Genomic DNA, 16,779 nt, shown 5'->3' on the forward strand with positions numbered 1-16,779 from the left:
GGTGCTTCTCTGGGCTCTCCAGTGCCATCGGGGGACGGAGAAAGAATCGTCCGGCGCGAGCTCACGACGATAGAGATTTCTGGTGATCAGATGGTTACCAGTCATCTCTATGACTGTGGGAGGCCCATAACGTCACGCCCGGGTTCCCGGAAGTAAACAAAGGCGGCTGACAACATATAGGTGAATTTCTCCCCCTCTCCTGCCGCATCCGGTTCTTTTCCGGGCTCTCCCGTGCCATCAGGGGCATGGAGAAAGAATCGTCCGGCGCCGGCTCACAATGATATCTCTATGACCGCCAGAGGCCCGGGCGTGATGACGTCACGCCCAGGTTCCCAGACGAAAACAAAACTTCTGCAGAGGGATCTCTTCTGTGATCGTGGTTGTCAGCATGAGATTGCTGAATTTCCCCCCCTCCCGCCGCCATCCACTGCTTCTCCAGGCTCTCCCGTGCCATTGGGGGACCCGGAGAAAGAATCGTCCCGTGCCGACCCACGACCATAGAGATTTCCGATGACCAAGATGGTCACCAGTCATCTTTATGACCGTCATTATGATGTCAGCATGAGATCGGTGAATTTTTAACCCCCCCTCCCGCCACCATCCGGTGCTTCTCTGGGCTTTCCAGTGCCATCGGGGGGCCCGGAGAAAGAATCGTCCGGCGCCGGCTCACAATGAGAGAGATTTCCGTCATCTTTATGACCGTTGGAGGCCTGGGCGCCACGCCCACGTTCCCGGAAGTAAACCAAGCCGCCATCGCGGCTGTCAGCATGAGATCGGTGATTTTTTTCCCGATCTTATGCTTTCCAGCCTGGAGGAGAGATGTGAGGTATTATTGACCCCACATCTCTCCATAAAGAGGACCAGTCACTAACAATTCCTATTACAAGGGATGTTTACATTCCTTGTAATAGGAATAAAAGTGATCAAAAAAATAAAATAGAAAAAAGTGTAAAAATAAAAAAAATTAAGGAAAAAAAAAAAACAATTTAAAACGCACAGACACGCACGTAAGTCCTGCCCACATATGCAAACGCCGTTCAAACCACACATGTGAGAGGTATCGCCGCGTGCGTTTGAGCGCAAGCAACAACTCTAAGGCCCCATACACACGAGAGGATTTATCCGCAGATACGGTCCAGCGGACCGTATCCGCGGATAAATCCTCTCGAGGATTTCAGAAGATTTCTATGCGATGGCGTGTACACACCATCGCATTGAAATCCGCGCTGAAATCCTCTGGCGATGACGTGTCGCGCCGTCGCCGCTATTATGACGCGGCGACGGCGCGACGCTGTCATATAAGGAATTCCACGCATGCGTCAAATCATTACGACGCGTGCGGGGAATCCCTTTGGACGGATGGATCCGGTGAGTCTGTACAGACGAGCGGATCCATCCGTTGGGATGGATTCCAGCAGATGGATTTGTTGTGCATGTCAGCAAATATCCGATCTGCTGGAATCCATCCCAGGGGAGATATATCCGCGGATAAAGATCCGCTGGCGTGTACACACCATAGGATCTATCCGCAGAAACCCATTTGCTGGGATTTATCTGCGGATGGATTCTATCGTGTGTATGGGGCCTTAGGCCCCATACACACGAGAGGATCCATCCGCTGGAATTGATCCGCGGACCGGCTCCAGCGGATAGATTCTATGGTGTGTACAATCCAGCGGATCTGTTTCCGCGGATTTTTATCCCCTGGGATGGATTTCAAGCGGATAAAAATTTGAAGACATGCTTTAAAATCTATCCGCTTGAATCCATCCCAACGGATGGATCCGCTGGTCTGTACAGACTCACCGGATCGATCCGTCCGAATGGATCCCCCGCATGCGTCGTAATGATTCGACGCATGCGTGGAATTCCTTATATGACAGCATCGCGCACGTCGCCGCGTCATCATCGCGGCGAAGGCGCGACACGTCATCGCGATGGGATTTCGGCGCGGATTTCGAAATGAAAATGAAAATGAAAATCCGCGGAAATCCTCGAGAGGATTTATCCGCGGATACGGTCCGGCGGACCGTATCCGCGGAGCAATCCTCTCGTCTGTACTAGGCCTAACACTAGTCTCTGTAACTGTAAACTGGTAACCTGTAAAAAAAATTCAAGCGTCGCCTATAGAGGTTTTTAAGTACCGAAGTTTGGCGCCATTCCATGAGTGTGCGCAATTTTAAAGCGTGATATGTTAGGTATCTATTTACTCAGAGTAACATCATCTTTCACATTTTACCAAAAAAATGGGCTAACTTTACTGTTTGTTGTTTTTTAATACATGAAACCATTTTTTCTTAAAAAAAGGCGTTTAAAAAATTATTGGGCAAATACTGTGCGAGATAAAAAGTTGCAATGAGCGCCATTTTATTTCATAGGGTGTCTGCTAAAAAAAAAAAACATGTATAATGTTTGAAGGTTCTGAGTAATTTTCTAGCAAAAAAATGATGATTTTCACATGAAGGAGAGAAGTGCCAGAATACATTTTTTGGAGGCTTTTATCACCAATGAAGGTAAAAACTTTGTGGTTTGTCCTAGGTGTTCCGGTACCGACGTTCCTGCAGAGGGATCTCTTCCGCGGCCTCATCTATTACAGACACTTTGGTGACGAGATCTTCCAGGACTCCTTCGAGTTTGTGTTGTCAGACAGCCACCAACCTCCCAACTACTCTGACAAGCATGTGAGTTCCTCCTGTTTAAATTCCAGAACTTTCCATTTAGATATAGTGTAGGTAAATAATAAAAACGACTTTAAAATTAAATTGTAATAACATGTTAAATACGTATATAAGATTTTAGTGGTTGGGCTCAGGGCCATCTTAATAGCATCATGGGCCCCTGGGCAAAGTAATGCTATGGGGCCCCTACAAGCCTGCCCCAATTCACGCACCTACTTTCAAGAATGAAAGTACAATGGGGTAGATTCAGGAAAGAATTACGCCGGCGTATCCATAGATACCCCGCATAATTCCAAAGCTGCGCCAGCGTATCTACTTTCTGTATTCAGAAAGCTAGATACGCCGACATTAGCCTAAGATACGACTGGCATAAGTCTCTTACACCGTCGTATTTTAGGGTGTATTCTCACGCTGGCCGCTAGGTGGCGCTTCCGTAGTTGTCAGCGTAGAGTATGCAAATTACATACTTACGCCGATTCACAAACGTACGTGCGCCTGGCGGTAGTTTTTACGTCGTTTGCGTAAGTCGTTTTCGTCGTAACGTTGCTCCTGCTATTAGGAGGCGCAGCCAATGTTAAGTATGGACGTCGTTCCCGCGTCGCGATTTGAAAATTTTAGGTAGTTTGCGTAAGTCGTCTGTGAATGGCGCTTGCGACGTCATTTCCCGCAATGCACGTCGGGAAATTTTAGGGACGGCGCATGCGCAGTACGTTCGGCGCGGGAACGCGCCTAATTTAAATGATCCACGCCCCCTACCAGATCATCTGAATTACGCGCGCTTACGCCGGCCCCTTTTACGCTACGCCGCCGCAACTTACGGAGCAAGTGCTTCGTGAATACAGCGCTTGCTCCTGTAATTTACGGCGGCGTAGCGTAAAGACGACACACTGCGCCGCCGTATCACTGAATCTACCCCAATATTTCTACTTTACTGAGTGTCACTTGCCACAGTCACCTGCCATCACATTCAGAGCGTCACTTGCCATCGTCACCTGTCACCAAATTCAGCGTGTCACTTGCCACCCGTCCCCTGCCCCCAGATTCAGCGTTTCACTTGCCATCGTTACCTGTCACCAAATTCAGGGTGTCACTTGCCATCCGTCCCCCATCACCAGATTTAGCGTGTCACTTGCCACGTCACCAGATGCAGATTGTGACTTGCCAAGTCACCTGCCACATGTTAGGAATTATCACTTGCCAAGTCACCTGCCACATGTTAGGAATTATCACTTGCCACGTCACCTGCCACATGTTGCGGACTGTCACTTGCCACGTCACAAATTGTCACTTGCCACGTCACCTGCCACACGTTGTGGATTGTCACTTGCCACACGTTGCGGATTGTCACTTGCCACGTCACCTGCCACACGTTGCGGATTGTCACTTGCCACACGTTGCGGATTGTCACTTGCCACGTCACCTGCCACACGTTGCGGATTGTCACTTGCCACACGTTGCGGATTGTCACTTGCCACGTCACCTGCCACACGTTGCAGATTGTCATTCGCCACGTCACGGATTGTCACTTGCCACTTTGCCTGCCACACGTTGCGGATTATCACTTGCCACACGTTGCGGATTGTCACTTGCTGTGTCACTTTCCTGCTAAGGTGGTCTCTTGCAAGTCAGGCAGCAGATAACTAGCCAGGCAGCAGGGAGATGATGTCATCTCTCTGCTTCCCGGCTGCCTGCACAGTGAGGACAGAACTGAACTGCAGTGAGGCAGGGCGGGTGCTGGGCGGTGAGAGATGATGTCATCTCTCAGCTCCCTCGTCTGCTGGCTCCCTGATTGGCCAGCTGTCTACTCACCCACGAGCCACCCAGCTGCCCTCTCACTTTTATCCACGGAGCCGCGAAACTGCCCGCTTTCTCACCCACAGAGCTGCCTGCTCTCCCACCCCATTTACCCAGACTGCGTTGATTTAACTGACAATTGCGCGGTCGTGCCTAATCTCCCGGCGCTGTGACATGCAGTCAGTCTAGTCGATGGCCGTTCAGTGTAACAAAGCCCCGCCTCCGCCGCCTCCTCGTTCTAACCTGTGATAGGCAGGACACTGACTCGCTGCTGGGAAAAAAATTGTCAATGTTTCATCATGGATGAGAGACGAGGAGGAGGCGGGGCTTTGTTACACTGCACGGCCGTCAACTAGACTGACTGCATGTCACAGCGCTGGAGATCAAGGTACATGAGGCAGCAGGGAGATGGACACAGTGAGGAGGCAGGCAAATGGGCACAGTGAGGCATGTAGATGGGCACAGTGAGGCTGCAGATGGGCGTTGTTGACCCTCTTTTCCACTTATAGTAGCTGCTGCATTTCTCACCCTAGGCTTATACTCGAGTCAAAAAGTTTGCCAATTTTTTTGTGGTAAAATTAGGTGCCTCGGCTTATATTTGGGTTGGCTTATACTCGAGTATATACGGTATTTGATTTTGTTCAGCATAAGCTGTCTTCTATAAAACTTGGATTATTCTTCTCAGTGGCTTCCAGTTTTGTTCAGGGGATCGCTGCAAAGCTCCCCAGGATTGACTTCCTAACGCATGTCTGATCATTTTCTTAGGTTGTGGTAATCCTTATAACTTCTGTGAAGGATCAGCTTCCCAAAGAAGTATCTGGAAGTACAAGACATCTTATCGTGAAAGAGAACGAGGTGACCAGGATCGGCCGTAATCAACTTCACTTTACCGACACCGAGTCACCGCATAGTCAGCTCTTGTACACCGTCACCAAACCGTGTCGCTCTCTGATGTCCCAGAGGTATGAGTCAGATAATAGATCTCCTACTACACCAGGGGCGTCCAAACATTCTAAACAATGGGCCAGTTTACTGTCCTTTTGACTTTAGGGGGGCAAACTAATGATTGATGGTGGCTGTAGATGGGCCCCCTTGCTTTGGTGGTGAGTGTAAATGGGCTTTATTGCATTGGTGGTGAGTGTAGATGGGCTCTCATGCATTGGTGGCGAGTGTAGATGGGCCCTGTTGCATTGTTGGTGAGTGTAAACTGGCCCCCTTGCATTGGTGGTCAGTTTAGACATGCCCCCTTGCATTGGTAGTCAGTGCAGATGGTCCCCCTTGCATTATGATGGGTTTAGATTGGCCCCTTTGCATTGGTGGTAAATGTAGACTGACCCCCTTGCGATGGTGGTTAGTGTAGACTGGCCCCCTTGTATTGGAGATCAGTGTAGATAGGCCCCCTTGCATTGGTGGTGAGTGTATATGGTCCCACTTGCAATGGTGGTGAGTGTATATGGGACTCCTTGCTTTGGTGGTCAGTGTAGATGGGCCCCCCCCTGCATCGGTGGTGAGTATAGGCAGTCCACCTTGCATTGGTGGTGAAACATTAGGATTCAAAATGTATCCATTAAGTAGCAGAGAGACTGCTATCAGCTAGAGCCGTGGTCTCCAAACTGCGGCCCGAGGGGGGATGGGATGGGCCCTTTGCTTGCTTTTATCCGGCCCTTGGGGAATTATCCACTAATTCCAAAAATAGAGAATAATTGCCCTTCACTGACTCCAATGAAGGGTACAGAATTCTTCCCAGTGACACCAAACATTGGGCACAATTCCTTCAAATGACACCAACAATTGGGCCCAATGACACCAACAATGGGGCACAATTCCTTCCAATGACACCAACAATGGAGTGATATTCCTCCCACTAACACCAACGATGGGGCATTGTTTAGTCCCACTGATACTGGGAAACTTTGATATTCCCAATGCCCACATTCCGGCCCCCTTAAGTCTGAAGGACAGTAAACTGTCCCTTTGTTTAGAAAGTTTGGAGATCCCTGAACTAGAGGACACTGATTGCAACAGCATACGGAGCATCCGGAAAGTATTCACAGCGCTTCACTTTTTCCGCATTTTGTTATGTTACAGCCTTTTTCTGAACTGGATTAAATTAATTATTTTCCGCAAAATCCTTCAAACAATCCCCCATGATAACAACGTGAAATAAGTTTGTTTGAAATCTGCAAATTTATTAAAAATAAAAAATGAATAAAATCACAGATTTTGCTCAATACTTTAGTGAAGCTCCTTTGGCACCAATTACAGCCTTGGGTCTTTCTGAGTATGATACTACACGCTTGGCACACCTATTTTTGGGCAGTTTCTCCCATTCTTCTTTGCAGGACCTCTCAAGCTCCATCAGGTTGGATGGGGAGCGTTGGTGCACAGCCATTTTCAGATCTCTCTAGAGATCTTCATTTGGGTTCAAGTCTGGTCTCTGGCTGGGCCACTCAAGGACATTCACAGAGTTGTCCCTTAGCCACTCCTTTGTTATCTTGGCTGTGTGCTTAGGGTCGTTGTCCTGTTGGACGATGAACCTTCACCCCAGTACGAGGTCCAGAGCGCTCTGGAGTAGGTTTTCGTCATGGATGTCTCTGTACATTGCTGCAATCATCTACCCCTCAATCCTGACTAGTCTCCCAATTCCTGCCACTGAAAAACATCCCACAGCAGGATGCTGCCACCATGCTTCACAGTAGGGATAGTATTGGCCAGGTGATGAGCGGTGCCTGGTTTCCTCCAGACATAACACTTGCCATTCAGGCCAAAGAGTTCAATCTTTGTTTCATCAGACCAGAGAATTTTGTCGCTCATGGTCTGAGAGTCCTTCTGTTCCTTTTGGCAAACTCCAGGATTGGCTTCCGTCTGGCCACTCTACCATACAGGCCTTATTGGTGGAGAGCTGCAAAGATGGTTGTTCTTCTGGAAGGTTCTTCTCTCTCCACAGAGAAACACTGGAGTTCTGTCAGAGTGACCATCGGGTTCTTGGTCACCTCCCTGACTAAGGCCCTTCTACCCCGATCTCTCAGTTTGGCCAGGCGGCCTGCTCTAGGAAGAGTCCTGGTGGTTCCAAACTTCTCCCATTTACGGATGATGGAGGCCACTGTGCTCATTGGGACCTTCAATGCTTCAGAAATGTTTCTGTACCCTTCCCCAGATCTGTGCCTTCATACAATCCTGTCTCCGAGGTCTACAGACAATTTCTTGGACTTCATGGCTTGGTTTGTGCTCTGACATGCACTGTTACCTGTGGGACCTTTTATATAGACAGGTGTGTGCCTTTCCAAATCATGTCCAATCAACTGAAGTTACCACAGGTGGGCTCCAATCAAGTTGTAGAAACATTTCAAGGATGATCAGTGGAAACAGGAGGCATCTCAGCTCAATTTTGAGTGTCATGGCAAAGCTGTAAATTATGTACATGGGATTTATTCGTTTTTTATTTTTAATACGTTTGCAAAGTTTCCAAACAAACTTTTTTCACGTTCTCATTATGGGGGATTGTTTGTAGAATTTTTAGGAAAGTAATGAATTTAATCCATTTTGGAATAAGGCTGTAACATAACAAGATGAAGCGTTGTGAATACTTTCCGGATGCTCTGTAATTATGTCAAATGGCGCTTCTAAAAGTCAATATTGGACATGGATGAAAAAAAAAAGACAAACAATTCAGATGTCTGAATCATTACACTTTTGCCGCGTACCTTCGATCGGAAAATCTGACCAGAAAACCGTGGATTTTTTTCAAAAGGAATGTTGGCTCAAACTTGTGTTGCATACACGCGGTCACACCAAATTCCGACCGCCAAGAACGCGGTGACGTACAACACTACAACGAGCCGAGAAAAATGAAGTTCAACGATTCCGAGCATGCGTCGAATTGATTCCAAGCATGCATTTTTTGCGCGTCGGAATTGCATACAGGCGATCAAAATTTTTCTTGTCGGAAAATTTGAGAACCAGCTCTCAAATTTTTGTTGGAGGAAATTCCGACAGAAAAAGTCAGATAGAGCCTACTACACACGGTCAGAATTTCCAACCAAAAGCTCACATCGAACATTTTCTTGACGGAATTTCCGATCGTGTGTCAGCGGCATAAGTCTACAGCCTGAGTGGGATGTTTATTCTCACTTGATTCATGTAGGGTTGAAGAGTTTCTTTTTGTAAAGTTACAATACCAAAGAGCTTCTATGTATGGGAAGAAGCCTGTTAAAATTAGGGTTGTCCCGATACCGATACTAGTATCGGTATCGGGACCGATACCAAGCATTTGCCCAAGTACTTGTACTTGGGCAAATGCTCCCGATGCTTCACCCGATACTTGTACAGTCAGCGGTGATCAGTGCGTGGGGAAGTTACAAGCACCGATCACCGCTGTATAGTTTTAAAAGTAATTTCTCCGCTTCTCTCTCCCCCCTGCGGCTTTCAGCTTCTTTAAAAATCAGCGGTGATCGGTGCTTGTAACTCCCCCACACACGATCACCGCTGACTGTCCCGTGTCCTCCTCCAGCCCCTCTCCGTTTTGCTGCAGTCTCTCTCCCTCCGTGTCCCCCTCTGTGTTTCCTTCTCCCTCCGTGTCCCCCTCTGTGTTTCCTTCTCCCTCTGTGTCCCCCTCTGTGTTTCCTTCTCCCTCCGTGTCCCCCTCGGTGTTTCCTTCTCCCTCCGTGTCCCCCTTGGTGTTTCCTTCTCCCTCTGTGTCCCCCTCGGTGTTTCCTTCTCCCTCTGTGTCCCCCTTGGTGTTTCCTTCTCCCTCCGTGTCCCCCTCGGTGTTTCCTTTTCCTCCGTGTTTCTCTCTCCCTCCCTACTCCTCCTCCACCACCTGGAACTGTCAGGATGGAAAGCGGAGGTAGGAGCCGGTAAATCCGGCTCCTTACTTTTCCGAATGGACAGAGTCAGTGATTACTGACTCTGTCCATTCACATAACTGAAACATCGTAAACTGTGTTTACAATGTTTCAGTTTATGAATGAAGAGAAGTGGCTGTCTTCTCTCCATTCATTTTCAGCGCAGGTGAGGCTGCTGAGAAAGGGACTGGGGAATCTGTGTCAGTAGTCCCTTTCCCTGTCTCAGAGGGGAGATGTCAGAGGTCTGTTAAGACTCCTGATATCTCATGAAAGCCCCCCCAACAGGGCTGATTAAAAAAAAGAAAAAAAAATTGCAATAAATAATTTGTAATTAAATAATAATAATAAAAAAAAAAACACACTGACATTCCACTAACCCCCCCCCCCTCTAAAAAACAAATATATATATATCACTGTATAAAAAAAATAGTAAAAAAAAAACGCCACTGTCCCGTGACATTAGAAAAAAGTATCGGTATTCGGTATCGGTATTCAGTATCAGCGAGTACTTGGAAAAAAAGTATCGGTACTTGTACTCGGTCTCAAAAAGTGGTATCGGGACAACCCTAGTTAAAATGCATCGCTATCTACAATTTAAATTTATTGTTATTGTTGTTGCAACTGATGTTCTATTTAGTTAATCAGATGGTCTTTAAACTCTTTATGTAACCCAGCTGGCTGTATCCAAATGTACAAAAACTCATATCAACCAATCAGAATTCACTCAACATTGGTGCAAAAAGCTAATTCTGCACATTGCACTTTGCTGTGCTTTAGCCGTATCTATGACTATTATTATCATCTTCAACACAAATCTGTTGGGGAGGACTGTTTTGTACACCTCATGATGATTTCTAGTCTACATGTATTCGAAACATGTTGAGATATTTGTTTCCCAATAATGTTCTCCCTAATTATTATAAATACATGTGAAAATCTAACTAGAGAAAGGCCGGTCTGCCCTCCACCTATACATGCCAAACAGTCTACCACCTGCTCAGTGTCACCTACACACAGATCCTCCACATAACGGTAATGTCTCATGTCCTATTGGAGTATTACAAAGAGTGAACTTCTATCATGACTTTTAAAAAAAATGTTTAAACTCGCCTTCCTCGCACATTGTGAGGTTTACATGCAAAGGATATGGACATATTATAACCCAGTCTCTGTATTCTCTACAGGATCCAGGATGCCGGGAAACTTATCCTTGTAGATACAGCAAACACTTTAGAAAAAGATCCATTAATCCCTATCCTGAATGTTTTCACCCAGGTGGGTGCAATTCCTTTCCTTTTCCTTCCTTCCTTCCCTTCTCTCTTTTCCTATTTCTGGTGCTCTTCATTCGTCCCTCTCTCATCGTCTCTCTTTGCTATGTTGGCATTTCTTTCTTTCTTCTTTTTCCTCTCATCCTCCCTCTATTCATCAGTTTTTCTCCATCTCTCTGGTTTATTTTTCTCTCTTCCTTCCTTGCTTCATTCCATAAATATTTTCTTTCCTTTCTCCTTCCTTTCTTTCCTCTCTCCTACTCTTTCTTCCCTCTCTCCTTCCTTTTCTCTCTCCTTCCTTTCTTTCATCTCTCCTTCCTTTCTTCCCTCTCTCCTTTCTTTCTTTCCTCTCTCCTTCCTTTCTTTTCTCTCTCCTTCCTTTTCTCTCTCCATCCTTTTCTCTCTCCTTCCTTTCTTTTCTCTCTCCTTCCTTTCTTTTCTCTCTCCTTCCTTTCTTTTCTCTCTCCTTCATTTCTTTCCTCTCTCCTTCCTTTCTTTTCCTCCTCCTTCCCCTATCCTCTTCCCTCTCTCCCTCCTTTATTTTCCTCTTCCTTCCCCTATTCTTTCTTTCCTCTCTCCTTCCTTTCCTTTCCTCTTCCTTCCCCTATTCTTTCTTCTCTCTCTCCTTCCTTTATTTTCGTCTTACTTCCCCTATCCTTTCTTTTCTCCTTCCTTCCTTTCTTTTCCTCTTCCTTCCCCTATCCAATATTTTCTTTCCTCTCTCCTTCCTTTCTTTTCCTCTTGATTACTTCATATTCCCCTCCATTCTTTTCTTTCCTTTCCTCTTGCTTCCTTTCTTTCTTTTCCTCCTCCTTTATGTCTGTTATTTCCTTTTTGTTCCTTCCTATTTTTCTCTTCCTTATTTACCCTTATTTCCTCTTCCTTCCTTTCTTTTCATTTTCTTTCTTTTCTCGACTTTCCTCTTTCATCCTTCCTTTCCTTTCCTCTTCCTTCCCCTACCCTATCCTTTCTTTTCTCTCTCTCCTTCCTTTCTTTTCCTCTTTTTTTCCCCTATCCTTTCTTTCCTCTTTCCTCTTTCCTTTCCTTTTTCTTCCTTCTTTTCCTTTATTTGCTCTTCCTTCCTTTCCTTTCATTATCCTTCTTTTCTCTACTTTCTTCTTTCATCCTTCCTTTCTTTTCCTTTCCCTATCCTATCCTTTCTTTTCCTCCACTTTTATTTCTGTTATTTCCTTTTTCTTGCTTCCTATTTTTCTCTTCCTTATTTACCTTTATTTCTTCTTCCTTTCTTTTCATTTTCCTTCTTTTCTCTACTTTCCTCTTCCATCCTTCCTTTCCTTTCCTCTTCCTTCCCCTACCCTATCCTTTCTTTTCTCTCTCCTTTCTTTCTTTTCCTCTTCTTTCCCCTATCTGATCCTTTCTTTCCTATTTCCTTTCCTTTTTCTTCCTTCCTATTTTTCTATTCCTTCTTTTCCTTTATTTCCTCTTCCTTCCTTCCTTTCCTTTCATTTTCCTTCTTTTCTCTACTTTCCTCTTCCATCCTTTCTTTATTTTCCTCTTCCTTTCCCTATCCTATCCTTTCTTTCCTCTTTCCTTCCTTTCCTTTACTCTTCCTTCCCCTATTCTTTCTTTCCTCTCTCCTTCCTTTCTTTTCCTCATCCTTCCCCTATCCTCTTTCCTCTCTCCTTACTTTTTTCCCTCTTCCTTCCCATATTTTTTATTTACTCCTCTCCTTCCTTTCTTTTCCTCTTCCTTCCCCTATTCTGTCTTTCCGCTCTTCTTCCTTCCCATATCCTTTTTTCCCTTTCCTTCCGTTCTTTTCCTCTTCCTTCCCCTATTCAATCTTTTCTTTCCCCTCTCCTTCCTTTCTTTTCTTCTTCCGTCTTTTCCTCTTCCGTCCTTCCTATTCCTTTCCGTTCTTTTCTTTCCACTTCCTTCCTTTCTTCATTTTCCTCCTCCTTCTTTTCTGTGCTTTCATTTTTCTTCCTTATTTTCCTTTATTTCCTCTTCCTTCCTTCCTTTCTTTTAATTTTCCTTCTTTTCTCTACTTTCCTCCTCCATCCTTCCATTCTTTTCCTCTTCTTACCTTATTTTCTTCTTCCTCTATTTCTTTATCTTCTCTCTCGCTCTCCTCATTCCTCTCTCTTCTATTCACCCTCTATTTCTTCTCTATCTCTCTCACTTCTCTTCTCTCTCGTTTATGTGTATGCTCTCTTCACCATGTCTGGTGATTCCATTGACAAGGAAGAACATTTCTTGTCTCTGTTCTTTTTCTCAGGACTGGAGGAATGGAAGCGTTTGTCTGCCTCTCACAACAAAGCTTTTCTTCCTTCAGTCCTTTTATAAATCAGACCTATTGTTTGGCTATTGATGATAATTTGAAATCCTCCGGCCAGGAAGCGGTAACCCACCTGAAAGTGGCGTACATGCCGCCGATCCAGGACATCGGACCCGAGCCCATGTATGTTCAGTTTGAGTTCTCGGTAAGCGATGAGGACGGAGGAAAGCTGACCGGACTCCTCTTCAATATAACGGTCATGCCGGTGGATGATCAGACCCCCAAGGTGTGTATGTGCAGCAGATGAGATCTATCCAGTTGTATTATTACTAGTGTTGCTCACGAATATTCGCATTGCGAATATTCGGCTCGAATATAGCATATTCGAGAAATCGCGCTATATTTCGAATTTCGCGGTGAATATTCGCAATTCCGAATATTCGCATTTTTTCAATTTGATTTTTAAAACAGATCACATCCTATCGACGTCTAAAAGCATTGCTGGTATGATTAGAGACCCTGGGCAGAGTAGCTAAGCTGAGGCGATCCTTTTATGTTGCCAAATTGAAAAAAAAAATATTGCGATTTTTCGCTATTGCGAATGCGAAAATAATTGCGAATTTTCGATAACTGTGGTAGGAGAACTCTGATTGTCTCTGATGCAAAAGGGGGGGGCTTTGTGTATGTGTATGTTATGAATATTTGTATGTTTGATATTATTATTTTTTGTAAGAAGGAAAAAATTGCGCATACCTTAAAAAAGGGGAGAATACAGCAGCAACTCAAAAATGTTATACAACATAAATTAATACAAGACAGAAAATGGAGTCGCTCTACAAGAATAAAAAATATGTCTAGTGACAAGACATGTGGGCAAATTATAAAATAAGCAAGCGCAAATAACTTGTGAAATACACAGTGAAACAAATATATAAAGAAATATAGTCCCAATAATAGAAAAATAATCTTTCATAAAAATGTCTTTGATATGTGAAGTGAAAAAAAGTCCAAAGCATGCAGCATGAACGTGTTCAATCTTTAAGGTGTTTGATTGACAAACGGCTGTGACAGATGGATAGAGTAAAGAATCACCACCAATGCAAAACACTTTTTATTTTCTATTGTAAAATATCAAGAATATTCTGAGCCAATCAGAGTGCTCCTTCTGCATTTGCCGAATATTCGCAATTATTTTGTATTGTAAAATATCAAGAATATTCTGAGCCAATCAGAGTGCTCCTTCTGCATTTGCCGAATATTCGCAATTATTTTGTATTGTAAAATATCAAGAATATTCTGAGCCAATCAGAGTGCTCCTTCTGCATTTGCCGAATATTCGCAATTATTTTGTATTGTAAAATATCACGAATATTCTGAGCCAATCAGAGTGCTCCTACAGCATTTGTCGAAATTGCGCAATAAATATCGCATTCGCATGTTGCGATATTTCGATAAAATATCACGAATATTCTGAGCCAATCAGAGCGCTCCTCCAGCATTTCTCGAAATTGCGCAATAAATATCGCATTCGCATGTTGCGATATTTCGATAAAATATCACGAATATTCTGAGCCAATCAGAGTGCTCCTACCGCAGTTATCAAAAAATCGCAATTATTTTCGCATTCGCAATAGCGAAAAATCGCAATAATTTCATTTCGATAAAATATCACGAATATTCGAATTTAGCGAATATATCTCGAATATTCGAATATATATTCGAGATATATCGCGAAATCGAATATGGCATATTCTGCTCAACACTAATTATTACTGGTTATAAGAATTCATTCTAGAGAATAGGCTCATGTTCATTGGTGCCATTGCTCACCAAATGTTACCTCTCAGATTTTTACCAGCCCTGTGAGAACTGAGGAAGGTGCCAGCTCTCTGATTACTGGAGAAAATATTGATCTTTCTGATGTGGATACAAAAGAGGAGAATCTGAGAATTATTTTGAAGTCGCGTCCTCTGCATGGAAACCTGGAACTCCGCGGAGTCATCCTGCCTGAGGGAGGCTCGTTTAACCTTGAAGACCTTCGAGCCTTGAAAGTCAGGTAGGAACAAACTGCCTCTTCATTACAAGATGGGATTTCTGCTAAGTATGAGTGTGCATGTTCTTCCAGAGTTTCCAGAGGTCCTTGAGTTATGGTTAAAACAGAAACCCAGAGCCTTGAGTTATGGTTGATTTGACCTCCCATTTGAAGGTTGCCTGCATAGTTCCAGGCCCATCGCCACTTGGCAGAGCCAGTGGCAATGATCTGTTTTAGCGGACTGTAAGGATTGTATTCTAACCACCACTGGACATTCTTCCCATTGACCACCATTGTAAGGAGCGTTCTTCCCAATGGCCACCATTGTAAAGGGAATTATTCCCACTGACCACCAATTAAAGGAGCATTCTTCCCAATTGCCACCAGTGTAAGGAGCATTCTTCTCATTGGCCACCATTTTAAGGAGCATTCTTTCCACTGGCCACCTCTGTAGGGACATTTTCCCACTGGCCACCATTGTAAGGGGCATTATTTTACTGATCAACAACGTAAGGGGTATTCTTTCCACTAACCACCAATGTAAGGAGCATTCTTCCCACTGGCCACCATTGTAAATGGCATTATTCCCACTAACCACCAATGTAAGGAGCATTCTTCCCAATGGCCACCATTATAAGGAGCATTCTTCTCTTCGGCCACCATTTTAAGGAGCATTCTTTTCACTGGCCACCTCTGTAGGGACATTTTCCCACTGGCCACCATTGTAAGGGGCATTATTTTACTGATCAACAACGTAAGGGTATTCTTTCCACTAACCACCAATGTAAGGAGCATTCTTCCCACTGGCCACCATTGTAAAGGACATTATTCCCACTAACCACCAATGTAAGGAGCATTCTTCCCAATGGTCACCATTATAAGGAGAATTCTTCTCATTGGCCACCATTATAAGGAGCATTCTTCTCATTGGCCACCATTTTAAGGAGCATTCTTTCTACTGGCCACCTCTGTATGGACATTTTTCCTACTGGCCACCATTGTAAGGGGAGTTATTTCACTGATCAACAACGTAAGGGGTATTCTTCCCACTGACCACCAATGTAAGGTGCATTCTTCCCACTGACCACCATTGTAAAGGGCATTCTTCCCACTGACCACCATTTTAAGGAGCATTCTTCCCAATTGCCACCATTATAAGGAGCATTCTTCTCATTGGCTACCATTTTAAAGAGCATTCTTTCCACTGGCCACCTCTGTAGGGACATTTTTCCCACTGGCCACCATTGTAAGGGGCATTATTTCACTGATCAACAACGTAAGGGGTATTCTTCCCACTGACCATCAATGTAAGGAGCATTATTTCCACTAGCCACCATTATAAGGGCACATTTCCATCCAGAATGAACCGCGTGTGGCTGTGCTAGGTATGATGGAAAGGAGGCGTCTTCCCTTTCTGTGGGTGGCACCATCCATTAGCAAGTATCTTGGTAAACTCTGCAGTAAACCTGAGGATGGTGCGGGGGATTCCTGTAACTTGCTGCCAAGCTCCATACTGTCAAAAGTTTACCAAACACATAATTCTATTTTAAAATTCTGGTTTCTATTGGCAGGTATCAGCACGATGACTCAGAATCATACGAAGACGTGATTGTTTTCACCGTGACAGATGGAAATAATGAAGCGGATGGAGTGCTCGGTATTCAGGTAATTTAATCAGGAATTGTACTTCTCACAATAAAATGACACATAATATATATTTTCATAGTTTTTTTTTCAATTTCCATGTATATACTTAGAACATTCCTCAGTTACCTTCACCCGCCTGCAGTTCTGTTGCACACATTGCAGGTCACAGTATCCTCAGGAAAGTGCCTTTGATTACATGAATCCCCTCTAACATAACAGCTAAATCAAGAAAAGGTTTCAGTTACCAAAGTGTAATCGTCATTAATAAGAAAAAGATATA

The 16,779-nt window shown here is 44.5% G+C and overlaps 1 protein-coding gene across 1 annotated transcript in view; it reads left to right on the plus strand.

Annotated features, from left to right (window-relative positions):
- LOC120946085 (FRAS1-related extracellular matrix protein 1-like) overlaps nt 1-16,779 on the plus strand; it is a 208,926-nt gene that overhangs the window by 40,122 nt on the left and 152,025 nt on the right. Inside the window, exons 10-15 of the mRNA XM_040360818.1 lie at nt 2,539-2,681; nt 5,238-5,434; nt 10,501-10,591; nt 12,939-13,106; nt 14,668-14,876; nt 16,424-16,517. Of these exons, the coding sequence (XP_040216752.1) occupies nt 2,539-2,681; nt 5,238-5,434; nt 10,501-10,591; nt 12,939-13,106; nt 14,668-14,876; nt 16,424-16,517 (902 nt within the window). The remainder of the gene's footprint in view (nt 1-2,538; nt 2,682-5,237; nt 5,435-10,500; nt 10,592-12,938; nt 13,107-14,667; nt 14,877-16,423; nt 16,518-16,779) is intronic.

Source organism: Rana temporaria, chromosome 7, assembly GCF_905171775.1.
Source record: "Rana temporaria chromosome 7, aRanTem1.1, whole genome shotgun sequence".
NCBI classification, from domain to species: domain Eukaryota; kingdom Metazoa; phylum Chordata; class Amphibia; order Anura; family Ranidae; genus Rana; species Rana temporaria.